This window comes from Crassostrea angulata, chromosome 4 (assembly GCF_025612915.1).
Source record: "Crassostrea angulata isolate pt1a10 chromosome 4, ASM2561291v2, whole genome shotgun sequence".
NCBI lineage: Eukaryota > Metazoa > Mollusca > Bivalvia > Ostreida > Ostreidae > Magallana > Magallana angulata.
This window is the reverse complement of record NC_069114.1, coordinates 42,507,407-42,534,270: the sequence shown is the minus strand read 5'-3', so window position 1 is coordinate 42,534,270 and position 26,864 is coordinate 42,507,407. Positions and strand designations below refer to the sequence as shown.

Genomic DNA, 26,864 nt, shown 5'->3' with positions numbered 1-26,864 from the left:
AGCTATTTCGAATTTAATCAATAGTCAATTAATTAATGTTTAAATGATATCAAACATTGTTGAAAGATCTAGGCAGAAAACTGTAGCAAAGTGTGATTTTTACGGATTTTTTCGTCAGGGTCTACTTGGTTTTAGAGCTTATAGCATGAAAAATAATCCGTCAACACATAATTTATTTTACCAAATCTTTTTTCTAAGATGTCAATCTATAGAATAAACACCATGAATTTAAGTTTGAGTCCATAAAATAGTAAAAAAAATTACCAAACCCGATACTAGCATTGCATTTTTTGTATTCTATTTTGATACATCAGGTCCATAAAGCGTACTTACTTACAAAAATTTGCGCAAAATTATTGATGAGATATGGCTTAAATAAATATTTATTCTCTATTTTGTATGTTCAGTTCTAATTTTTCCAAAATTGGTAATTATTTTAAGGAAAAACGGACGTCTGGCAAATTTCATAATTGTTAATAATTTTCGCAAGGGGGTACACCCGTCTGAGAGGTGATAACAAACAAACTAGCATGTGAACATACATATTTTCTTTTGTATATGTATTGCTAGAATGTATATTTATCATTTAAAGCTAAGCTTTTAATGATTGAGCCCATTTAGTGCCGAGTATAGGACTACCTTAAGATCATCTGAAAATTAGCCAAACAATAATCTACTGGATGATGCACCCCTTTTAAAAGGAGCAAGTGAACAGTCTGATTACCGTACAGTAGTCAATTGCTGCTTTAATCATGAATGTCATACTATGCAGTTTAAGAAGGCTGGATGGTGTGGCCATTAAAGGCTGTATTGATCTCCTTCAGTAGAAGAGCTCTGTATGAAGATAATGGAAAATACTCAAAATTGAAAGCTAAAATGTATAAAATTTTCCTTTACTAAATAATAGTTTATAGCTTTTCATTTCATATCTAAACATATAAGGTTGAACTGTCCGTTAATTTGCTAAACCCGAGACTCCATAATATATACAACTACGGTTTGCAAAGTCAGCAAATGTACGCATTGTATTAATTTTCATATGTAATAGTAATACTGGTTTTGGTTGGGTATTTATTTGTTAATCTTTTTTTTTTTTTTTTGGTGTTTGTTTTTTTGCTTTAGACTTCCTACACATTGAACTCAAAACCATGCAATGGCTTTTACCTTTATTGAATAATTCTTCCAGTAATTTGATAGATTCAGCTTCATCTACACTGCTGTTCATACCTTAATCATGAATGAACAAAATGCAGCTAAAAAATGCAACATCCAAATACGAAAATTTGTAGAATGGCTGTTTGTATTACTACAGACATTGGTATAACACAAGGACATTCTGAACCGGTTAAAATCAGTTTAAGCTTTCACATCAATATCATTGCAAATGTATAATCACTCAATCAAAATTTAAAACTGACACAACAAAATCAACTTTCCATTTCAAAAGCTTCTTTATATCTGATCAACCAATTAATACATATAAACAAAAATTAAAATCTAACAATACATAGCACTTCTGAGAGAAAAATTAAATAGATAAGTCGATAGAGCTAGGTAAATAATTTGGTTTGTAAACAAAAAGTTACAGCCCAGACATTGAATTTGGAAGATATGCATACAAGTAAACATATATCAACAAAAAAATAATCTGATGAAAATTTACTTTCACAACTCAAAACATCACAACAATTGTAATGTTCATTGTCTTATTCCCCATAAATAAGCACCCTTTGACTGTAAATGTACTATATTTAGCGTACTCGATATTTGGCGGAATATGGTTTTTCAACAAGTTAGCGTGGATTTGATTTAGTACATTTCTGAATGTACCTATTTATCTACTTATATGTTTTACATTTGGTGATGTACTTGATTTAGCAGATGCCGTTTTCCGCCAAAAACGCTCAATAGAATACACAGCCAAATGTAATACGTTTACAGTATATTGAATGAAAAGAACTTTCTAGCTTGTACTCTATTTGGATCAAAGACCTTACCATTAATTGAATGGCACATCATAGATTCAATAGAATCAAAATTACATATCTTTATATTCGAAGTGGTTATAGATATGGGTTTCAAAATCAACACTAGCTGACAGACCTTTAATTGGTCTTGAATTGTAATTTCATAATACATGCACCAGTACATGCATAAAGGAGTGTAATTTGATTGAACATCAAAGTATTAGAATATTCACTGAAGTACCTATGTATCAATCAAAAACCACAATTCAATTAATACAATTTTTTCCATAATATATTTGATATTATAAAAATCTAAAATCAGCAGAATTCATGATATTTTAAATATTCAAGATAAAATCTGCATATTTATAACACAGAACATCAATAAACACACCAGTCAATAAATCTACCACGATTAAGTTGATGTACAATGAGACATAACAATTTACTAATATCCAAGGCTTTATTTCGGCACTGCATATACATGGGGGAGGAAATGATTGCTGAATTGTTTGCCAGTACGTAGAACAAAACCTAAAGATACACTATATAAGTTAATCTTTTGTGGCATATCCTTTACCAAGCATAAATTTGGAGAATTCCTGATTATCATTAATCACAGAACATAGATAATATCAAGGATTGAAAATGTGTTTCATTTCATGGTTTTACAACTTCTGACACTCTTTGATCCGAACAATAATTTAGGCATGCAGACAAGTTAGTCCCTCAGTGTCCTTTATGCTACTAAGATGTTCTTCTACAGCTTGCACTCAGTGACAGCTGCGTGAATAGCATTGGCCACATACTCCATATTGGATGTTGTCAGAGCACACATGTTGATACGGCCATTTTTCAGAAGGTAGATGTGGTATTTCTTCATCAGAATGTCTACTTGAGCAGCTACAAATACACAAAAGTAATGTAATACATGTACATAAATATCTGAAACCGATCATCATTCATAAAGTAGATCAATTCAATTTGTGAAGTCCAGTTCTGATCAATTATCTATACATGCAGGAACATGCTCATTAAAAAAAATTATCATTCAAGTATGGGTCTGTAAGCACGAGACTTAAAATTTGTGGCAATTAACAAAATCTTCATTATGACTCCATAGCATCAATGTGTAACAAAATACAGACATGTTGGTAAGAACAATTATTATGATCATTTTTCAATGATTTCCTTTACAAACTACATTACTGGTAGTAGTTTTTATATAATTATAAAAGATTCGAAAATAAAGCATACATAGCTACACAAATGTCAATGTTTTTAGGTATACAGTGATGTTGTCTGACTTACGATTCAGTCCTGTGAAGCTGAACATTCCCTTCTGTTCAATGATGTGATCCCATTTCCCGGGGGTACCAAGTGACTTTAGTTTCTGGAACAACATCTCCCTCATCATCTTAATTCTATCTGACATCGTCTTCACATGCTCTTTCCTGCAAAAAATAACCCCAAATTATACTCACATATTTGAATTATTCTTTAACTTTTACTTTGCAAAAAAGAAGTTATGAATGAGAACAAGCAAATAACCCTACACGGAAAATAAAACTGTGGATAAAACATTGTAAACTAATATTTTTCAATGCAAGTTAAATGTATGGTTAACAAGATTAAAATTTTTTTTAAAGTTTAGACCTTATAACACTCTCTTTCACAAAACTTGATTATCAATTCTCTTTGGACACTATGAAAACAAAAAGCACTTGATGCCTCCTGTTTATATTTTTTATGATGGCAGATGTGCAGACCGTAGTTTAAATATACATGTATATTATATATGATTATCAGTAAATGTATTTACCATTCTGCATAATATGCTGGGTTGTTGAGTACTGAGGCTACAATTCTGGCTCCGTGGTTCGGAGAATTGGACCAGGTCGTCCTGACAACCATCTCCATCTGGGATTTTACTCGCAGCTTGGCGTCCTTATTGGCACAGATTATGGCTAAGTTACCTGTTCTTTCATCTGTAAATAGTTAAGATGATTAAGTACCGAAAATTTTGCTTGAAATTCTGAAATTCATCAAAGTAATAAATACAGATGAATTGCAAATAAAATTATTACAAAATTTGAATACCCAGGTACTACCAGTATGCAAGTTATTAAAAAAATCATATTGGTTATCGAAATGACTGACTAGACCATAAAGATATTTTCTTCTGCTCTATTAACATGCAGCTTTTATTAATGTTTATCTATAAAAATCTATTTTCCAGTAAAAATGTCGCAATGATACTTACTGTATAAACCAAAGTTTTTAGAAAACGACTGTGAGACAAAAAATTCAAATCCCCTTTTGACGAAATATCGAACAGTGTTTCCATCCTGCTCCAAGTTACCAGAAGCGAAGCCCTGATAGGCCTCATCTACCAACAACATGAACTTCTTCCTCTGTCAAAGAATACAAATGCCATCAACTTTTAAATAATTTCTACATGCAGTCAATGAAGAATTAATCAATTTCAATCAAACCTTTTGCTGGCTAGTGATTTTTTTTAGTAAAGGAGATAATCAAGTGAAATCAAGACAGAGAGGACTTGAATTTATCTTCATGAAACTTTATATTACTCTGTATTTTGCATTATGTTTTCATCAGATTTCTAATATAATTGCTGTTATTTTTTAAAGCTACTTTCAGATACTATCTCTAACTTTCTAAATGATAAATAGATTGATCCAATCAGTAACTAGTACCTCTACTAAGTCTCCAATTTCTTTTAACTGTTCTTCTGTTGGGTTCACTCCAGTTGGGTTGTGACAACATCCATGTAAAATGACTACAGTCTTTTCTGGTGCTGCCTGGAAAATAAGCAAATTTCATATTTGATTAACCAGAAAAAAAAATGAACTACCAGTATACTAGTATATATCTAACAACTGATAGACAAGTTCAACTATTGGTATACTTATATCAAAATCTTTTGCTGGCAGAATGTTGGCCAGAAGGGGTCAAAGATTGACCACATACACAGTCACATTTCTATTTCAACTTTAACTCCTATCCCTGATAAATCTTGTAACATTTAGCTTGAAAATTTGATATCCTGGTAAACATTTGGTTCTTAATTACCAAAACTAATTTAGCAATAACAAATTTTATGGATTAAACCTTTGCAACTTTCAATAAAAATTACTTAACTTACATTAAATTATTAAGTTATATACCAATAATACCAAAAGAATCAAGAGGAGAAATTACATTCAATTCACCAATTTAAGAAATATGATATAAAATAATTTTGTCCCAAACTTTACATGTATAACACTACATACATTTAAGTCTTCCATCATTCCATTGAAGTCAATGGTGCGATTCTGTGCATCCCAGTATCTGTATTGTTTGACATTAGAATATCCACAACTCTTGAAGATACCCAAGTGGTTGCCTAAAAAATTCAAAGAAATGTATTACCGGTACTTCTGCTTGTCTAAAAGAAATATAATTAACTGAACGAACAATAGGCCGAACACAATGAAAGTAACAGAAAAAGCAAAATGAGCCAAATAGGATTCTCTATCAGAACATTTAATTACCCCATGTTGGACTTGATGTGTACATGCTGTCGTATCCCAACATCTTCTTACAGAAGTCTGCACACAGTCTGATTGCCCCTGTCCCCCCAATGGCCTGAACACCCTCCACCTGAATAATAAAGAATATTATTTATAATAATTATAAATAATATCTATCATATTATCCTGGTACACAAGTGATGATAGGCTTTTAAATTAGTGTTTAATAAACAAAGAAGATCAATTTATATTTTGTTTCTTGTCATAGATTTGCTTAAAAAAATAGTTAACAAAAATAAGAAAAGGCCTGCCTCATATATCCACATCACAGTGAGACAATTAAAAGAGATTAATTTGATTTGAAAATCTACCACTTTTGAGATTGAACTTAAATGTATCATACCCTGATCAATAAATGATCAACTGAAATTTAATCATATAATTGTGAATGTAAATTAAAGTATACTAACCCTGTTTTCCACAATGGCAGGAGAATCTTCTCCCAACAAGAGTCTGAGAGCAGCCAGTCTAAAATCTGGCATGCCGGCCACTGGTAGGTATTCGTGATTCAGTGTGACATCAGTCGCCATCTGTGCTTCCACTGTACGCACGACTGGCAACACCCATGGTTTCCCCTCATCTGTTCTATAGGCTATAATGAAATGAAATATTATAAATTAATATACATTTACACTCCACAGTGTTTATATAGTAGGTTCACCATCACCTATTTTGTTTATCAATTTTTTATTGGAAGTCACATGATAAAAAAAATAATACATATTAACTTCAACATCTCACTATTTTTAATGTTGATATACCAATAACATTGGCATATCATCTTTATCCCTAGATAGAATGTTCTATCGTTAAAATGACAGATATCCTACGGACCCGCTTTAACTCTTTGTGACCTGAGCGTAGCCTGGTCACGGTAAGATTATTCTTTCTACTTTATCCCTAAAAAAGGCTAATAGGATCAGGATATGTGAAAACATTTTTTTGTCAAGCAAGTAAGCACTGCTTCCTCTGATGATAAACTGAACACTTGAAACACTGGTTACTTCTTGTTCTACTTCATATATAATCGTACCATCTCTACCAAACACATGCAGACAGAGTGTGATTCATATTCACCAGTAGTTTTCTTTCTTATAACTCATTTACTGTACCAGTATTTCAATCCTAGGGTTTTCAGTCTGTTACATTATAAATGTAAAGAATTCAATGTGTATAGTTTTTAATAATGTGCATGATACGTGCATGTATTTCTTATTAGAGGAGTTAAACTTTGAATGTGTTACTGTCGTTATACATTTTGATGAAGCGCGATAGACACAGGTTGTAACCCCCAACCTATCAAGGAGAAGGTCAGGAGACAGACTATTCTTCAGATTCTTACGTTCATACCATTAATTTTTCTAATGATTAGCCTAATCAGCTGTTCGTTACATTTTCGGAAGATTTTTCAATCTCATGATGCAAAGTCCGTCAAAAACCGTTCAATATTTCAGAAACCTCTAATATGGTTAATTATAACTGGTTATAATCAACTGACATTGCCATCATATGATGACCATGCTTCTACTCCCTCTCAACCTTGCCTGTCATTGCCGGTGTTTTAAATTCACCCCACCCCCACCATCCCCTTCACTTTCACTTTACCTCCGACTCCGAGGTTAACTTTTTGTGGATGGTTGTCCTCGTTGTACTGAGCTGTCAAATTAAATACCTCGATCGGTGGGGCAATCTCGATCCCTCCAAATACTGAAGCCATGGTTCTTCCAAGTGTTTCACTGTGCGATTTACCAATGCCAAGGTCAAATGTTGTCAAGGTGGTTGTAGGTTCCTAGTGAATTTCATCCACAGACGATTAAGATCAGGATAGTTAACCCCATAGATCTATTATTGCACACGCCTTCCAATTTCAAGTATTAAAGATGAATTCAACAGGATTAAAATCGACAGATTTTGAGACCATTCTAACATGATAGAATCATTTGAAATAGAATACAACTACATGTACATTGAGTTGACAGACAAATAAAAAAAATGGTAACAAAATAACTAAAATATAATAGTTAATTTGTCTTATTTGATTTGATGGGTTTTTTTAAGTTTCCTGAATTTGTCAAAATTTAATTTTAATGTATTGTATCTAAATTGTTCATAACGCACCTTATTGTATTTGATTAAATATCTAAAGACATACAAAATTAAAATATAATGTTGATAAGCCATGTACAACAAAAAGACAAAAAAGTTATATCGCAACGAGTATGTGCCCCTATGCACTAGCCCTTCTGTAGGCTAGCGAACTGCCGTACATCATTTGGTTGTCAAATGTGTTTGAAAAGGCAAAGTAAATGCCCAACATCATGCGCGGATCTTGAGTGGGGGAAGGGAGAGGGGTCCAGACCTCCCTGGAAAACTCCAAACTTGATAAATTCCCTAATTAAAATTAAAAACCATAAACCTTTGAACCCCCCCCCCCCCGATGGACAATTTTTTTGATCCGCGCATGGATCACAAGGCTTGATCAAATCTCTATGTTTAATAATTCATGATAATTAGTACTATCTGTAATTAATACCTTCAAATGATGCCAAACAACAAAACTATGTTTGATAACTGGGGTGTGTGTGTGTAGGGGGCAAGGGGGGGGGGGGGGGAGGGTCTGGGGTGGCTTAGCTTTTTGCAAAGTTACCATCACGCACATAGCATTAGGGAGGGGCACCCCTCCCCCCCCCCCCCCACTTTACTTTTTCTCGCAGCAAACATAATTTTTCTTTCTTTGCAAAATAATTAGCAGTGATCAACAAAGACAGCATAAACACTGATAAAGATTTGACAAATAAGTCAACATCGTTAAGTGTCGGAAGCAATTTCAATGTTGATGGGGGGGGGGGCAGACTTATCCAAATCCAAAATCTTGTCAATCAATTAAAAAACAACAACACCCCCCCCCCCCCCCCAAAAAAAAAAAAGTTCCATATTCGCCAGTCTTGTAATTTTCTAGGAGGAGAGGGGGTGTTACCGCGGTGCATTGAAAAATTTAATGATAGTTTTAGTTTGCTACTATTCAGGTTATTAAGGTCTTCCGTTTCCAACGGAAGACCTTGTACTGATTCTGATGGTTCTTCTTCATTATTATTTTTCTTCTTCTAGACGTTTTTAAATCCTCAATAACTTTTTTGTTTGTCATCTGATTTCATTCATATTTTCACGGTGTATTGAAAATTAAATTAGGTTTCTAGAGCACAAAAAAAAATTAAAAACGCAACTTCCGGTTTTGAGTTATTCCCCTTTTTCTAAAATTTTAGGGGCGTTAGTTTCCAGACAAAGGCTCCGAAATGGTCCGTAGCAAATAATTTATAGTTAAAAATCTTTATTATTGACACTTTGAATATTGTCCTCTGATTTTTGGATTTTAGTTTCTTCCAATTATTCCACTCGAATTAATCAATCGAAATCTATGTTTTAAAAATAGCAAAATTTTTCTCATGTTTTAGCTTCGTAACTTTATAGTTTGAAATATTTCCTAAATACATATAGAACAAAAGTTGTGCATAATGTTAAGGGCTTTCATTTGACACCAATAAAAAAGGGCTGGCCCCTTAAATTAAGGGCCAGTAGCCCTCAAAAGATTTTGCTCAATAACTCAAAAACGGTTAGGATTTCGATATTGCTGTCGCTGGAAAAGTTGTTTGTTGGGATCTCATAAAGGTCGTTACAATGTTATTTTGTAAGTGATTTGTGTAGTATGAGTGTAAAAAGCTTTACATGTTAACATGTACCTGCTTTCATTTGGCAAGTTAACGAAAGTCTTTGCGCGTAAAACTTGCAAAAAGTTACCACAGAAAGTATGATGGTTTATACAGGAGGCTTTAATTCATGAGAAAAAAATTAGAACACATGCTTTTTTTTTTATAGAAGTTAAAGTCATTGTTGTTTAGTTCTTATAGTGCACAATCCTTAAAGACGAGAATCGAAAAACAAAATATTCTTTTTCTTTTCTAGTAAAACACAAAATACTTATTGAAAAAAAAATCTATGCATTACATTTTAGTTATCATACTGCATGCATTTAAAATCCACCTTGAATCAGAGATGTGTATTATTACGTAAGCTATCCCTCGCCCACGGCCGAGAAAATCGGTCGCCATGGTCGCGGCTGGACTACCTAGCGGTCAGCGGTTATCTAATACACGAGAGTTGCGTCTCTCATATATGAGTTAATTTAGCTGCGAACTGAAGAATTATTTCAGTTTTGATTACACATAAAGGTTTATTCTTCAACTGGATTAAACGATAGGGTGTCAATTAAGAAATCAGTTAATTAATAAAAGCAATGCCATTCTCAATCTAATGCAATATCAGACATATACATCAACTGTGGGTTTTAAGTAAAAAAAAAAGAATTTCTATTTGATAGAATTTAGTCATTAAATTGCAAACTTTTCAAATCTTCCTAGGTTCTGAGCTGTGTGTGTGTATGCGTTAAACCTTTATGTAATCTATCCTTCCCCCGCGGCCGAGGAAATCATCCACGGCTGCACTACCTAGCGGTAAACGGTTATATAATACACAAGATTCGCACCCGCACACTTACATGAATATGAACGTGTTTGAGTTTATATTGCCGTTAATACAATGTACACTGTTTTAATTTTATGTTTTAAAAGTTTGTTCATTTTGTATTTAGTTAAATTAAACATTGGAGAGTAAATTAAAAAGTCTGAAAATTAATAAAAGCGATTTTACTCCAAATCGGAAATACTCGTGAGACATATTTGAATGGTTGGTTTGTAAGTCTTAAATGTTTTAAAAACTGTACAAATAATGTTTTCAATCAGCAACAAAAAAACAACAACACAAATATTAAAACCTTTAAATAATGATATCGATCATCCCTCGCACATGGCCGAGGAGATCCCGAGCAAGTGACCTCTACATGTACCTTATCACGCGTGCATGTTTGGTATATTGTACGAACGCAACTAATTGTATTATGTTTTAAACTATTATATTGGTTTCAGATGAACAAATACATTTATTTTACTCGTACAGTTGATTTAGCATTGATTTATACGACAGTGTACAAGGTAATTTAAAAAATCAAATCAAATTATGATCAAAGCGCCGTGTTTGCGGTAGGTGCTGACACGATAAAAGAATGCCCTGAATTAAGGCATTTGGTGATTATTTTAAAGAATATTCATATGAGTTTTGAAACAAGTTTTGTTTAGATTCTATCGGTCACATATTAATAACTTCTGTAGTGTTTCTACATGGTCGTTAGTTTCATTGTGAAAACTAACTTATTTCTGTGTTGCCCTCCCACCGCTCCGCTGCCAAGTGCTCTTTTTTTTTTAAATTCCAGATCTGTCGAAAATCATTTGATAGTGACTTCTATTTATGTGTAACATTTTCTCCTGAGCGTGTTTCTCTTTCCCACCCGTTTTTTTATTCGGTCAGTCTTTGTAAATTTCAACTTTCTTTATTGCGTAAATTCAATCGCCACGTGCTACCGAAAATCTTGTGTCACTTTGAACGGCGCAAACAGCTCAGAACATATATAGCCCCAGCTTATTTATGGCTGCAGATCATCAACTGTTATGTAATTAATCAACAGTTCGAAGGGTGCTTTCTTCAAAGTGGTCAATTATCAAACAACAAGACTTTCATTTTCACATTAAAGGTGCGAGATCGTAATCTGAGAACGTGGCTATAATAAATTAACATGTCGAACACGCTAAACTTCTATTATATATAGTTATGAACAGAATAATATATATTATAATTATAAAGTTTTAAGTCAAATGTAATTTTTTTCTTGGGATAAGATGTTATGAAATACGACTACATTATGCTATGCAGGTGGTCGCCATAGAAATCATCAAAGTATTGCAAGTTAGGACATATTAGTTTACTTGACTTACAGACTATAATATAGCGACATATCTGCCTCCAAAAAATATATGCACTTCTCAAAATTACACTTCAGTGAGATGGACATGTGTTCTTGGGGATTTTCTTTATTGCTAATTATATGAAAATTGATTTAAAAAAAAATTTTATTGTGTGGTATGAGGATGTCATGGAACTTAATTTACTTACAAGGTTAGCTACAGCCAGTGGAATACTAATTATAGGTCAACAATGATTACCATATCTATTAAAATACAAGATAAATAGAGAAGGCAAATATTGCTTGTGACATGTACGTAGTTTTTTGATATATCTTTATGATAAAGCAGACAAAATAAAACAAAATAAACCCCACAAAAAACATAGAACTTGCATCAAATTTACTTCATGTACATGTTACCAAAAATCCGACCGAATATGCGCCTTTGTCACATTTAATTCAATTAACTGAAAATAAAAACCGTAACACCATTATTTTTCGCTTATTTTTATTGAAGTTTCTCCCTTTTTTTAAAAAAAAAAATACATACGTAAACTTTCTCCGAGAGAATAACTGTTGATCCGATAAAGGAGAAAAAACTGACTTAAAAATAGGGATTTTGAATATTATTGCATCGTAGAGAGAAGTAATATTCATTTCTGTAAATAATGTTATTAAATTTTACGTTACATAGCGGTGTCTGTATATCAGGAGTAAAATTCAGACGCTCACTTATGCATAAATTCTCCCGATGATATTTGATAGCTGATTATCATTTTAAATGTTCAAGTCTACTCGTATTATCAAATAATATCAGCCCTGAATAAATTTTCAGAGATGCCATCAATTTTGGCTATTTACCAAATTTTGACAGCACGAAACAAATTCAAACTTGCACATAGTCTTAAAAAAATAAGACAAATTTATTTACAGAAGTTACGTGTTTTTTTATGCACGTTTTAACGTACATTTCCTTACATGAATCATGAGTACATGTAATATATAACAATCCATGCTACCCTAAAAAATTTAACTCGCCATTAAACTTCTCATTGTTTAAACCCCTGTCACACTGGAGCTGCGTCCTCACAGCGATCCCGCTGCGTAATTGAATAATGTAAAACGCCATGGTAAATGAACTAGAGTCTTCTACAGCGCCGTAACAACTCAACGGCATCTTCGTTCGCCGCGGTGGGGTATCCTAGCCTAGAACATTTTAGAACGCCATGCGACGGCGCGCACTTTGAACATGCACAAAGTACGCGCCGTGGCTCTGCGTTCCGATAAACACGCCGTAGAAGTGGAGTAAGGTTGCCATGACAGCGCCGTAAAGTCTCCAACAGCGCATGTGCACGCAGTCAGCGCGCAGAGCACGCTTTGGATGCGCGGTAAAAACTCCTAGCACGTCATGAGCGCTCGGCGGATACCCAGCGAGAGGGCAGTCAATCGCCAAGTAGAACTCTGTGGAAACGTAGTTGGGAGCTCTGTAAGAACGCCTCTCTTGCGATCCTACGGCGATTCCATGAATTTTACAACGCCGTGAACACGCCCTGGGAATGCAACTTTGTGTGATAGGGCCTTAAAGAGTTTTCAAAACAATTACACAAACTGTGTTGGACAAATAGTTTTCCTAAAATATTTTCTTCCTGTCTTTATACAGGCTTTCAATCACAGCACGTTTTTATAACAAAAGCAGAAGTGAAATTTTAGTCATTAGTCATTATAATCGTTTGACACCAAATCACATAAATGTTCATCTCGCAGCAACAACGGAAGACCTACTCGTGGCTTTGCCACGAGCTCTGCTCTAGTTTTTTTCCCGATTCAAACACATTGTACTGAAATATTAGATAAATGCCCGATACCTAGTTGGTCTTTACAAAAAAGGTTTAGGATAAGGACGGTCAATATAGAGTTCACAGGGAGTGACTGGGCCTGACATCATTCCAAACAAAAAGATAACTCCGGTTTTGTTAGGTTTCTTACATTAAATGAATAACGCTTTGAAAAATGTACATGTATTTATATATTTTATATTTTAAATGAATAAATTATAACGTAACTTGTGTTTAGTTTAGCAAGTTTATATATATACATAGAGGATCTTGATTCTATTTCCAAACCAGCGATCACAAACACTTGACATAAAAACAATTCATATCATCTGTAGATAATTTCAAATACTTTATGTTTATCAGTTATTATTCATACACAGCATCCATGTTTTAACGGCAAGTGCCTACAGGTGTGACGAATCTTAATTTGATCGGGTTCGATATTCGTTTTAGTTTACATCGAATTGGTTTCCTTTTTCAGACACAGGTAGAATTTCTACAAGTTCTGACAAATCAATATATTCTACAATCATGGGTGATGGGTATGTATTTACTATAAAAGTAAGAATTCTCTGCGCAGCCATATTCAAAGCAAACGATCTTCGATCGTGAATTAATTAGAATAAAGATGTAGTGATCAGCTGACCAGTTGCACTCATTCATAATTTGACCTTATTAGTGAGTATGGAGGCTGAAAAGATGTCGGATACATCCTTTAGCGTGGCTAAATTTTTGTCTAGCAAGAAGTCAATGCTGCAGAGTTTATTCGATAAATTTACATCTAAAGGAGAGCAGGAAAATTCTGTTGGGTATGTAGAAATTATATTGTACAGGGGGGGGGGGGGGGTGCTTGTATATTGTGTATTGTTGGAAAGACTTCAATACTGTGTATTGTGCATTGTTGGGAAGGCTTCAATGAAGGTCTTTTGTATTGGCTAAAAATCATATTAAGTCATAAATAGACCCTTGTTATATATCTAAGTGGTTCGATAAATATTATGATTTGTAAATCATTTTAAAAGTTTATGTTATTACTTTGTAATCATTTTCGATAAAAATCATAGCCAATCTATTTATGGTAGGTCATGCATCAGTTCCATATCTTCTTAAATAGCCTTTATATTTTATCCAATAAACTTTTTTCTAAAATGTGTATGTTGAGAGGTGGTAAATTTTCAAACCAGAGTTTGGCAGTCATGTAATTCATAGCGAGATAAAGTTAAAATCTGAATAATATTTAAAGGTTTGCTGGGAATGATACACACCCTTGTTCCTGATACATCATTCTTTATGATAATTGTTCTGATATGTTTGCTCATTGCAGTTTCAATGATATAGATAAGTAAGTAGAGGCCTCATGATTATTCAACCCATTGAATGCAGAACCTCCTGTGAACTGTTCATTCAACAAAGAACATTCCCCTCCAGTCTGATGGATTACTAAAACAAATTATTACCGTACCTATTTTTTTTATTTTCAAGAATGTGAATCCCAGTGTTTCATTAGTTTTACCTTGGTATAAACTATAAGTCGGTTCATAAAAGTCTGATAAAGCAGTGAAAACGTGAGAAATCCAAAGTTCTTTAATGACTTTTTTTAATTGCCATTCGATCATACCATGTACATGCAATGAAATTTTAATGGAAAATGTATACCCATTAACAAAATTATAACATTTTGATGCATTTGATAGTAATCCCCTTTCTTTTGTCCTGTCAGCATCATATCTTATTACTTTAACACAAACATGCACTTTTGATTACCATCAATGTTTTGGGGATACATTCTGGTTTTACCTATAGCGATTGAGAAAAGGAGAAGTGTTCACACTGTTTTGTGAAGTCTGTATGGTAATAAATGAATCTGAATTCAAGGTTTGAAGATTTTGGTTTGTGGGGACATAATTTCGTTGGTAACAAGCATGAAATCTGGGAAAATAGTCCTCTGGATTGCATAAAGCAGAACGCATTAGCCATATCTGACATCTTTGCAGTGCTTAGAATTGAATCATTATTGGACAAATTAAAAGCAAACAACATTCAGCTTTTACATATACGGCTGCAAAGGCTGATAAATTATAGTCGTATGACCAAGTTAAAGGAGCATTTTATCTTGCTATATACAAGTCCAACATGTGATTGTGATAGACAGACTATGTAAACAGTAAAAAGCAATTACTGCTTAACAGTTTGGGACTATTCAAAAGTTTATTACAGTATTACTTTATTACTTATCTTATATAGTTATTGTCATTTTTGGACATTAAATAATGTTATTATTTTTTCTGTTTGAATAAACACATTGATTTTCTCCTTTATACATGACTACACGGTTTTAAATGTATCGGTCATTTAAGACAAAAAAAAACTAGTGTAATCTGAAAAATTTCAATGAATATTCTACAAATGCTTGTAAACAAGTTGGTTGAGATGTAAATTCATGGGCAAGGGTAACCCGTGAAAGCCATGAACATTGGTCTCCCACAAACAATGATGATTTCCTAGTATGTTTCATCCAAGGTCACTGCATTATCCGTCTACTTAGGAAATGAGAAAAGACAATTACAAGATTTCAAGAAGTCTTAAGTAGGCACGTATCGGGTATCTACTATATTTTTCCAATGATTTTTCACCTGTTTGGTTTACAGACCAAGTTTTGAAGAGGTCAGCTCCATAGCTCAGAACATTTTGGGTCGTGTGAAACACCGTCCCAAGATCGGCATCGTGTGTGGGTCAGGTTTAGGCGGTCTAGCGGACGATGTTCAGGATGCTGAGATTCTTCCATACAGCGAAATACCGACCTTCCCAGTCAGTACAGGTAGATTAAGGTTAATTCAAGGTTAAATACCGACTACAGTTCATTATCTGATTACATGTGTCAGTATATGGCCAAGGTTGTTCATTCATCTGGATTGTTTGTCTTCTCCATTTTTTTAGCTCACCTGAACCGAAGGTTCAAGTGAGCTTTTCTGATCACCCGTTGTCCGTCGTCCGTCCGTCCGTCTGTCAGTCCGTCTGTAAACTTTTCACATTTTCAACTTCTTCTCAAAAACCACTGGGCTAAATTTAACTAAATTTGGTACAAAGCATCCTTATGGAAAGGGGGTTATAAATTGTTAAAATAAAGGGCACAGCCCTTTTCAAAAGGGAGATAATTGAGAAACAGTAAGTTTAGGGTGCATGTCTTTAAAAATCTTCTTCTCAAGAACCACGGCACCAGAAATGCCAATATTTACACAAAAGCTTGTATATATAGTGAAGATTTTAAATTGTAAAAATTGTGCCCCTCGGACCAAGACTGGGGCCCCAGGCGGGGTTCAAAGTTTAACATAGAAATACCTTAGGAAAATGTTTAAAAAATCTTCTTCTCAAGAACCACTGCACCAGAAATGCCAATATTTACACAAAAGCTTGTATGTATAATGAAGATTCTAAATTGTAGAAATCATGACCCTCGGACCAAGACTGGGGCCCCAGGCGGGGTTCAAAGTTTAACATAGAACTACATATGAAAAATGTTTAAAAATTTTCTTCTCAAGAACCACTTCACCAAAAATGCCAATACATACACAAAAGGTTGTATACATAGTGAAGATTGTAAAAATCGTGACCCCCGAGCAAAAAGTGGGGCCCCAGTAGGGGTTTAGATTTTAACATATGTAGGAAAATGTTTTAAAATCTTCTTCTCAAGAACTATAGTGCAACTGTTTGGGATATTACTATGCATACATGTACATCATTAAATAATGTAGATTCAAAAATTTGTAACTCCCGGACAATTGATGGGCACCAAGAGGGGTTCAAAATTTAAACATTTTAAAAAACATAAAGGAAAAGTTTAAAAATTTTCTTCTCAAGAACTACAATGTTTTAGTTTGTGGAATTTCTATGCATGCATCCTTCGCTTATGTAGATTCCTAATTGGTAAAATCGTGACCCCCGGACCAATACTGGGGCCCCAAGATGGGGTCAAAATTTATTAAAGAAATATAAAGGTAACGTAAAAAAATCTTCTTCTCGAGAACTACAGTGCTTCAATTTGTGAGATTACTATCATGCATACAACCTCGGATAATGAAGGTTCGACAGTTTTAAAATAGTGACCCCTGGACTAATACTAGAGACCCAAGATGGGTATAAAGTTAAATGTAGAAGTACCGGTATATATGGAAAATGTTTAAAAATCTTCTTTTCGAGAACTACAATGCATCAATTTGTCAGATAACTACGTCAGCACCCTCAAATAGTGTAGATTCGAAATTATAAAAGCCGTGATCTCAATCTAATACTGGGGCCCCAAGAGGTGTTCAAAGTTTAGCATAGAAATATAGAGGGAAAATGTTGAAAAATCTTTTTCTAGGGAACTATAATGCTTCAGCTTGTGAGATAACTAGGCAAGCATCCTTAAATAATGTAGATTCCAAATAATTAAAACTTTAGCACTGGACTAATACTGTGGCCCCAAGAGGGATTCAAAGTTTAACATAGAAAGATATATTGAAAATGTTTTTAAAAAGTTTTTCTCGAGAACTATAATGCTACAGTTTGTGAGATTACTATGCAAGGATCCTCAAATTGTGTAAACTCTAATGTAGTGGAACCAAGAGTTATCTTTCTTGTGTTCTGTACAGTCTGAGAGTTATTCCTCTTGAAGTGGAACTCTGCTATGTTCAGTTTTTCAGGTTGTGTACGTGCGGTCCCACCGCAGTGCTTCACATTTTCATTCCTATGTTACTATTTATGTTGTTCAAGCCAACCATAAACCTCGGACCATAACTGGGTCCCCAGAAAGGGGTTCAATGTTTAAAATAGAAAAAGCATAATTATGCTACGAAATGTAATGTTACAAGGAACTGCTGTTCAGGTGAGCGATGTGGCCCATGGGCCTCTTGTTTTTCTTTGAATAGTGATTATGAGTGAAGGAGCAAGTACATGTACAGAAAATCACTTTGCTTGCAAATAACTTTACCATAAATTAGTTAGTATAACAAAGTAAGTTGGAGTTTCCAAAAAGTTTGTGTTATACATAGCAATATATGACTTCTGTTCTTCTAGTTCCAGGACATATGGGAAAGCTGGTGTTTGGTATACTGGAGGGTAAAACCGTGGTGCTAATGAGGGGAAGGTTACACTGCTATGAAGGCTATCCTATGTGGAAGGTGAAGCACTGCATGATTGAAGACTCAGATTGATAAATGTATTATGTTCCTGAGAACTAGTAATTTCCTTGTTCCACTCTGATCAAATCTATTCCATGGGGAACTAAATGTATTGTCATTATAGACTAAAAGGATTGACATGTCACTTCCAACACATTAGGAATAAGAGTGTCATTAATTGTTTGGTAGATTTATGTCTCTATTAACTCTTGATGAACATTTCATGGGATATTTCAAAGAATCAATTCTTTATGTGCCAAATATTTTATTTTCCATGCTCTTTAGAATTAACCATTGCTTTAACTGTAGATTAATACTATATTAAATAATGCTTAACATATAAATATTTAAGGAGATTAATAATACATAATCTTATTTGTATCTCTGAATATTTGCTATTTCTGCTTTATTGATTATTGAAATACATGTATTAATATTGGAAACCTACTGGTATATTAACATTAAACAAAGAATTGATTTTGAACACAGACCACAATTCCAATCCGAGTAATGAAGGCTCTTGGGGTAAATACTATATTCCTGACAAACGCAGCCGGTGGCATCAACCCAGACTTTAATGTTGGCGACATGATGATTATTCGGGATCACATAGATCTTCCTGGCTTAACTGGCGAGTGTGTTCTTCGCGGAGCCAATGATGAGAGGTAGCCGTTCATTGATTTTGTTTTGTAGGCACCATTACATTTAGAGCCCAAATTATAATGTTTCTGCAGCTTACATGATATTACTCAGTCTTATCGATCATATATTACAAATTCATGAATTTTCATGAATTTTCTTCCATCATGGTCCCATCCAATCTCTGTCTGATATAATGACAACAGTTACGACTCTCCTATTTCTGTAGGAACTGATCTTATCTCTGCAGATTTGGACCTCGTTTTCTTGCCACAGTTGATACTTATGATCCTGAGCTTCGAGCTACCTGCAAAAAGGTTTTCCAAGACCTGGGTCTGAGTCAGCTAATGAGAGAAGGAACCTATGTCATGATCGGGGGACCGACGTTTGAAACGGTGGCCGAGTCAAGGTTATTGAAAGCCTTTGGGGGTGATGCAGTCGGTGAGAACCTATAACTTGAGATGCACATGATATGTAAACTGGTGAAAAAATATCAATAATTCAATTGTGTTTGCAAAATTGAAGTGAAGTCTAGTGGGATTGACTAAAATTGTCACTGCAAAGCTACCATAGAATAAAACTGTTGTTGACAAGGGTAACAGACAAAAGTTGAATTCTTGGACTGAAGTGCAAACTTTAAACATGGGTAACTGTTTTAAACCAGTAAGAAAGATCAACTGTTGCCCTGAATGCCAGTCAAAAGTATTACAATTTATCATCATGGAATCTTGAACATCTATATTTATACATAATTTATTAAGACCTTGTGAAGTTGAGGGCCTGAGGATGGATTAAACATCCTTAACAGATAAAACCCTAATAACTTTTGGAATTCACTTAACCATGTGGATAACTTTAACACTGAGTTAAACACAGAGTTAACACATTATTAGGGTCATTTTGAGATCTTTTTGTGGCACTTGTTAGTTTTTATCTATAAACACAATGCCGATTTTAAGGTTTACACTATTTAATCTTAAGAATCCAAATAAAACTCATGGGCACATATTATCACAGTCACACAAATAATATATAGACAAGTATCTGATTTGGCAAATACCAAATAATACAAATAAAGGGACAGAATTCCTATCCTTTTGTCTTAGGTATGAGCACCGTTGCTGAGGCCATTGTGGCCCGACACATGGGGATGCGGGTGTTTGGCCTCTCTCTGATCACTGACATGTGCTGCCTGAGCTATGACACTGCCAACCACACCACCCACGAAGAAGTTCTTGCCATTGGTCAGAAAAGAGCTGAGGATCTGAAGGCTATCATCATGCGTCTTCTGAAGGACACAACTATAGAATAATGAAGGACATGGTTTTTAGGAGTTAGTGAGCCATTTGCTGGATTTTTGGGTTTTGTAATTTTATTTTTTAGCTTGTATTTTACCACCTAATTCCTGTCTTCCCGAGAGAGATTTTTCAAAAGACCAGGGAAAACATATACATGTACTTGCTTTTTTTTTTATTTTATATGTAGAATATTAGTTTTAATTACAATTTTTTGTTATTTTTTTTGTTATATTGCATGTGCTTATAGTTTATTCATGTTGACCTAGTACTTTTATTTATTTAACATCCATTTCCATTAAAATATTTAATCCCATGTCTTTCATTTTGCAATTTTCTTCTCACATGACCATATCATGATTTAAGATAAGAACAAGTATTGGCATTTATACACTCATTCCTATGATAATTTTTTGCAGTTTTCATTTCTTTTTTACCAGCACATTGATTCCAAGCAAAAATAATTGGTAAAGGGGTATGCACATGCAAGTTTTTAAGACACATTACTGCATATGGGTTCTGAATTGTTGAAACCATTTTGCCCATATCTTTTGCCCTTTACTTTAAAATGCATAAGTTTCAGTATAATTAAGAATATTTACCTACCATCTCCTGCATATGCAGAATTTCAATATTTTTATAGGAGAGGATTCTGTTTATTTACCTTTCTCTTTTTTGTATGATTTTTGTTAAAATCTTAAAGCTGTATGATCCAATTCAAAGTCTTATGAGATAAACTGTGAATGATTGTTCTGTGATGTCAAATGTCAATCTGCAAGTTCATAGCAAGAAAAAGCAAGAAAAAATGGTACTAAAGAATTCCCTTCCAAAAATTTGGTTTATTTAACCAAAAACAAAATGTTCATTACCAATATTTGAGAATATATCTTCTATTGATTTAATTAAGGAAAAGAGTTCGGTTTTCTTTCATACAATTGTAATATATTTTCCTCAGGCAGAACAATACTGGGTTGAACTGAATACCCTATTCATTAAATAAATGAGAAACTCTTTAATTATTTTCATCTCATTTGATATTATTATGACTTTGCAGAGTTAAATACTGTTTACTATGATGGACCTTTTATAATTTTTAAAAAACGTTCATAGTTATGTAAAAGGTTTTTATCAATATTAAAGATATCAAATTTATTTTTTAAGGAGGTCAGGCAATAATGCATTTTATCAGACCATACACCTTTATTTATTAGTCATTACAAAAACAATTGCTTAGTGGTCATCTATCAATCATATTTAATCCAGACCAAATTTCTTCTTTTCTTTCCTTATATAGTGCCATATCTTAATTCAGACAAGGTACTTGACAACAAGCTTAGTTAGTCAATCATCATTTGCTAAAATTTCTGTCAATATAATTATTTTTTAGTAATGGTGTTTTTATTTGCATTATTTTGCCCAGAAATTAATATAAAATCACTTTAATCAAAGTCCTGTTGCTATTGTATGGCAGTGCCGAAATTACAGATCATTTTACACTGTGATATTAATCTAACAATTATTAATTATTGCATTGTTATTGATAGAAAGGTTGATGAAATTTTGATATAAAATTATCAATTTCATGTTTTCCACCAGTTAATGATAATAAGTTATTTGAATCTGTTTCTTTTTATATATAGAATCAATGTTTTTTTTATTGTTACTTATGGTATTATAAAGTCCAGGTGGTTTTGGACATCTTCAGATATTTATGCGACTACCATACATAGTCATTAATTTGTTTTTGTGTATGCATGTATCAAAAACTTTTTGTGTTAGCAGAGTGATGCATTGTAAGTAAAAAAAAAAATAGAACAGTAAATTCCTTTCTCCTGTTAGCAGGGTTGAATATTGTATCAATTTGAAAATGATGGATTTTGTGCTTGCTTGCAAATTTTCTATTAAAAAAAATGTACTGTATGTGCACTTGTAATGCTGGTATGCATAATGTAGATTTTTTTCAATTCTTGTTATAATGGGATGAATTCATTAGGTCCCAAATTTGTGTAGATCTACAAATTTTCAATGATCCTACTAAACATGTTCCTGATATATGCTTACAAACTTCCAAAGGAATATTGAATGATGTCAAATTCATCTGCATCATGAAAAATGCAAATTTTTTTGTTTCCCTCTTTTTTTTTTTTTAAAAATTATGTAGTCATACTTTTTGTATTCAGTGCAATATTTGAAGATAAGGGGACAGCCAGTACTCTATGTATGAGATTTATTTGGTTAATTACATAACAGAGAATGCATCTCATTTTTGACTTGTGTAGCAATGGAATGCTTACAAAACTTTCTCTCTCTCAGGAAACTTCAATATCTTGTCATATCAAGTGTTTCTATATCTATAGATTCTCTGAATCTCAAGCGTTCTATATTAAGAGAGCACCGTGGCATTTTCTTATTATTTGTTTCACTTCCTCAGTTAATATCTCAGGTTTAATCTCTGAACAAGCAAAATATTATTGGCATATACTGGTACAATATTTAAGGTTTTGTATGTTTCTTCCTAAATTTTATCCATTTAATCTATATAAACTTGCAGATATTTAATTAATATTTACACAGACGTTACGAGTTATGTACAACATTTCATATCCAACAGTACAGCTTCACAATGTTAAGGCTTATTGTAATGTTCCTCACACTTGCACATTAATATGAAAGCCTTAGCATTATGGAGATGCAAAGAGTGTAATGACCGTTAACTTTGGATTGTTCAGAATTCTATTGTTATCCATCAATAAAAAAGACACAATGGTACATAAATTGGAGTTGTTTTATTTCATATTCTTTCATCAGTAATTATAACTATCAACTGATCAAGAACCAGAAATTTTCCAGGAGGAAAAACTCTGTCTTCTTCATTCAATGATCATGCAATGGATAATATGATTAGAATAGTTGATTGAAAAATGTTGAACAATTGATTATATGTAATAATTGGCCAATGAATAAATATACTAGTTTTAGATAAACCTAATAAACTGCATGAAACAAAACAATAGTCATATGTAACAACTAAATAGGAACATGTACACTGATGGAAATTTTGACAATTTAGCAGCTAGATTACCAGTGAGTAGATTGGCAAAACTCATAAACCTTGGGATAACATACTATCCCTAATAATTTACATACCCGTTTTTTTTTAATTTGGAAACGAATCAATTAAAGAACTGTGGTAGAGATTAAAAAGGTAAAAGTTAGACTTAACTCAATAAACTTCGAAAAACATTTTAAAAAGTATTACGGTAAATGAAATATATATAATTAACGGTTGGTTTGCTGGAATTGTCTGTGTACCTTGTGTCCCAGCACAAGTATGTGTTCACATCTGAACACAACAGAAGTATACAAAAGATCCCTGTATGGTTACCACAAACCAGTCGAGACAGAGACAATGCTCTATTCATTCCTCTGATTATGTAAATCATTAGTTTATTTAATGCACACGAGTCTTTCTGTGTCTTTAAGCCACAGCTGGGTCTTGAGGATTATATGGTCTCTTGCAGACATATATCCTATGGTTTGACACTGTGATAACATACATAAACTGTTCCCATATCACTGAAATTCAAAATTAAAACTTTATGATATATCATGCATGAGACCAATATTAAGCAAACAATTAACATTCAATGCCTATAAATTTGATGATAATTTGTCAATTCAATAAAATGAAGAAAAAAAATCTTTAATTTTTAATGTGGCAAAATTGACATGTATTAACATTTTTACATGGCACTGATCCAACAAGCAAAGGATTCTGAAGATATTACACAGACAGATGTCCATGTCAAGATGGGTGTAGTTTGCCTGTCTCCTCAAAAATAATAGTTGTCCTCAATTCTTAAGGTTACCAGGGGACCATGTTTGATGTCTGTCAACTAAATGTTTCTACTGGTAGTTAAAAGATGATAAATGGGTGATATCTACTTCTTAAGGAGTGCCTCTGTAATAAGTTTGATGTCTATCTAGCAAATTGCTCTAAAGAACTGATTTGACAACGCATAGTCTACCAGTCAATCTCCAAGTAGACTGAATCTTCACCTTTGACCCTATGACCTCAAAATCAACAAAAGTTGTTTGCTCTTCAGGTTGTATCTACCAGTATGTACCAAGTGTAATGTCTGTCTCCTTGATAGGTGATTATATATATCCAAAATTAAGTATAGAATGATGTGTTTATTTGATAAAAATAACTCATTGATATATTGATTGGACATAAGTCTACAAATCAATGTCCAGAGTCATTTGACCTTTGATCTTGTTGGTTCAAAATCAATAAGGTCATCATATGTTATTGGTTATTCATGTACCAAAAAGGAAAGGGTCCAAAAGACATTGATTGGACAACCCTTAGTCTACCTACCAACATGCCAGCCAAAATCTTAACACTAACCTGAGATTTTGTGAAATGTTTCTCTCCTGTCTGGTGACACAGGTATCCTACTTGCTGTATAAACAAGTTTGGTCAATCTGTCAGCCAATGCCTCCGCATTTTGTAAATCACCTCCCGACTGAAAATAAAAAAGAGCTTTTTTGTTTCATTGTAGTGTATAAAATATAACAACAATTTGTTATAAAATGTGAGTTTCCGGGTGGCAGGTAATAGAACTAGAGTTACTGTGAGCAAGCTCATAAATGATACACCTGCTAAGAAAATATCAAAACTGAAGTATTTCTCTATTAAAAAATAAGGGATGCTTCTTTTTCTAATAGTGACATTGAACTAGCACAAATTACCACAGCTCAAGTCAGACACATATTTACAGGTCACAAGCAACCTTTGTGTTAAATCTTAGCTTCTTATCATTTTCCATTACAAGATAGGACCCAGACAGGAATTGAGCATATTTTAAACAATGACCTTGAACTTGCACAACTGACCCTATAGGTGAAGATCACATCCTCAAGTCATAAGCTATGTTAGAGTAAAGTTAAAAATTCCAATGTTTCTCCATAAAAAAACTTATGGACTGGACACAAATTTGGAACTTTTCCTGCCAGTGATCTTGACTTTGCCAAATTACCTTGGGTCAAATTCCTGACACATCATCAGGTCATAAGCAATGTTTGTGTGAAGTAAGAACTTCCAATGTTTCTCCATAAAAGATACGGACCAGACACAAATTTTGCTTAGAGGGACAGAAAGACAAAGTGATTCCTATATATTGTGGGGGTGTAATAAGATAAACAATATTTTGGGCCTATTGACTTATATATGGGAATCAGTTTACAATTTTTACGCCTATAAAATATAAGCTGATCACAGTGTCCGAAGGATGTTTCCAACAAATAGCACTATCGATCAAAATTATTTCTTAGACCATTAATTAACACCATTTACCTCCTTTTGCTCATTGCATCACTATGCAGTGTATACAAATAATCACACTGATCATTTCTTTGCTCGATATTAAAAATGCAATTCTCATTATATATATATTAAAACATTAATACTTATAAAATATAAACTAATATATATAGTTCTTTTAAAATTTTCATTTCATTTAAGAATAAGGAATTATTCTTTGAGTATTATGAGGTGATAATTTCGGTCGGGGCATGATCAAATCCAATAAAGTCCGAAGGGCTTTATAATAGAATTGATCACTCCCCTACTGAAATTATCACCTCATAGCATTCAAAGAATGATTCCTTTTACTTATATGATTTTAAACCATTGAACGATTAAATATTTAAATATAAACAAACCCCCCTGGTGCCCCAATCATACGACATTTGAAGTTATGGGTTATATAGTACAAAATTGATACGTAGTGTTAACACAGGCAAAGACACTTAAAAATGTAAATATCAGTGTATATGTTACGTTCTAATTTGACAAGTACTTCTGATTAGAGAGAGAGAGAGAAAGAGAGAGAGAGAGAGAGAGATGTTGGATAATACATAAAATGTGTATTTTTTATGCCCATTGATATTAGGTAGAATGGGTAAGTCTTATGTCAGATAGTACGTAGACCGGGTATGTCTTATGTCAGATAATATGTATACTCTGTCCCAAGATATCCTGGATTCACATTTTGCTTAATTGCTTGATATTTATACATGTTGTAAATACCTCAAGGTTCAAACGATGTTCTTTTAAAAGTATGAAAAATTTCCCAAGATTTCTCAGTCGAAAAGCACGTTAGCTTATCAGGTTTTAATACAATGGTTAAAAAATGTGATTTTGTATTGCAGCAAGCCCAGTTAACGTTGAAAAATTGCACGATGTATTCCAAGTGTAGAAAAGATGTAAACATTCCCCATTATAAATCTCCGTAAGAAATCTGTGTTCGTTCCTGTGATTTTTTCTGAGTGAAAGATGATAATGTGTCAGTGAAATTATCTTGGAAATTATCCCTTTCAACTATTTCAATTGCACTTCTTTCACAGGTATGTGTATTTTTATTAAAAATCGTCCAAATGTGCTGCATAAATATCTTGGGACAGAATATAGAACGAGAGAGAGAGAGATACTTCAGAAAGTTACATGTGCTTAATACA

The 26,864-nt window shown here is 33.3% G+C and overlaps 3 protein-coding genes across 5 annotated transcripts in view; 1 reads left to right on the top strand and 2 right to left on the bottom strand.

Annotated features, from left to right (window-relative positions):
• Positions 1–1,152: 1,152 nt before the first annotated feature.
• LOC128180445 (aspartate aminotransferase, cytoplasmic-like) lies at positions 1,153–7,335 on the bottom strand. The gene is made up of 9 exons (XM_052848569.1): positions 7,169–7,335; positions 5,974–6,155; positions 5,525–5,633; positions 5,264–5,376; positions 4,685–4,789; positions 4,231–4,381; positions 3,790–3,955; positions 3,279–3,421; positions 1,153–2,870 (listed from the first exon to the last, which is right to left on the bottom strand). The coding sequence occupies exons 1-9, from the start codon at positions 7,278–7,280 to the stop codon at positions 2,728–2,730; spliced, it is 1,224 nt and encodes a 407-aa protein (XP_052704529.1). The 5' UTR covers positions 7,281–7,335; the 3' UTR covers positions 1,153–2,727.
• Positions 7,336–13,691: 6,356 nt separating this feature from the next.
• Positions 13,692–23,117, top strand: LOC128180449 (purine nucleoside phosphorylase-like). Of its 3 annotated transcripts, none has more exons than XM_052848576.1 (6): positions 13,692–13,791; positions 15,898–16,067; positions 18,305–18,408; positions 18,898–19,073; positions 19,298–19,488; positions 20,154–23,117. In XM_052848576.1, the coding sequence occupies exons 1-6, from the start codon at positions 13,781–13,783 to the stop codon at positions 20,357–20,359; spliced, it is 858 nt and encodes a 285-aa protein (XP_052704536.1). In that variant the 5' UTR covers positions 13,692–13,780; the 3' UTR covers positions 20,360–23,117. The 3 variants fall into 3 exon arrangements, with proteins under 3 accessions (XP_052704536.1, XP_052704534.1, XP_052704535.1); XM_052848574.1 differs by lacking the exon at positions 13,692–13,791 and adding an exon at positions 13,838–14,058; XM_052848575.1 differs by lacking the exon at positions 13,692–13,791 and adding an exon at positions 14,542–14,591.
• LOC128180464 (ragulator complex protein LAMTOR4 homolog) overlaps positions 23,114–26,864 on the bottom strand; it is an 8,033-nt gene continuing 4,282 nt past the window's right edge. The window contains exons 3-4 of the mRNA XM_052848588.1: positions 24,754–24,871; positions 23,114–23,918 (exon numbers count right to left, since the gene is read on the bottom strand). Coding sequence (XP_052704548.1) covers positions 23,821–23,918; positions 24,754–24,871 — 216 coding nt within the window. The 3' untranslated portion in view covers positions 23,114–23,820. The remainder of the gene's footprint in view (positions 23,919–24,753; positions 24,872–26,864) is intronic.

What these genes read in the sequence shown, in the direction of transcription:
- LOC128180445 (XM_052848569.1), bottom strand. Translation starts at nt 7,280, where the DNA reads ATGGCTTCAGTATTTGGAGGGATCGAGATTGCCCCACCGATCGAGGTA. An exon ending in CACATCAAGTCCAACATGGG is followed by an intron (nt 5,377 to 5,524) that starts GTAATTAAATGT and finishes TGAATTTTTTAG; the next exon opens with GCAACCACTTGGGTATCTTC. An exon ending in CAGCTTCACAGGACTGAATC is followed by an intron (nt 2,871 to 3,278) that starts GTAAGTCAGACA and finishes GTGTATTTGTAG; the next exon opens with CTGCTCAAGTAGACATTCTG.
- LOC128180449 (XM_052848574.1), top strand. Translation starts at nt 13,934, where the DNA reads ATGGAGGCTGAAAAGATGTCGGATACATCCTTTAGCGTGGCTAAATTT. An exon ending in GAGCAGGAAAATTCTGTTGG is followed by an intron (nt 14,059 to 15,897) that starts GTATGTAGAAAT and finishes TTTGGTTTACAG; the next exon opens with ACCAAGTTTTGAAGAGGTCA. An exon ending in AAGGCTATCCTATGTGGAAG is followed by an intron (nt 18,409 to 18,897) that starts GTGAAGCACTGC and finishes TTTTGAACACAG; the next exon opens with ACCACAATTCCAATCCGAGT.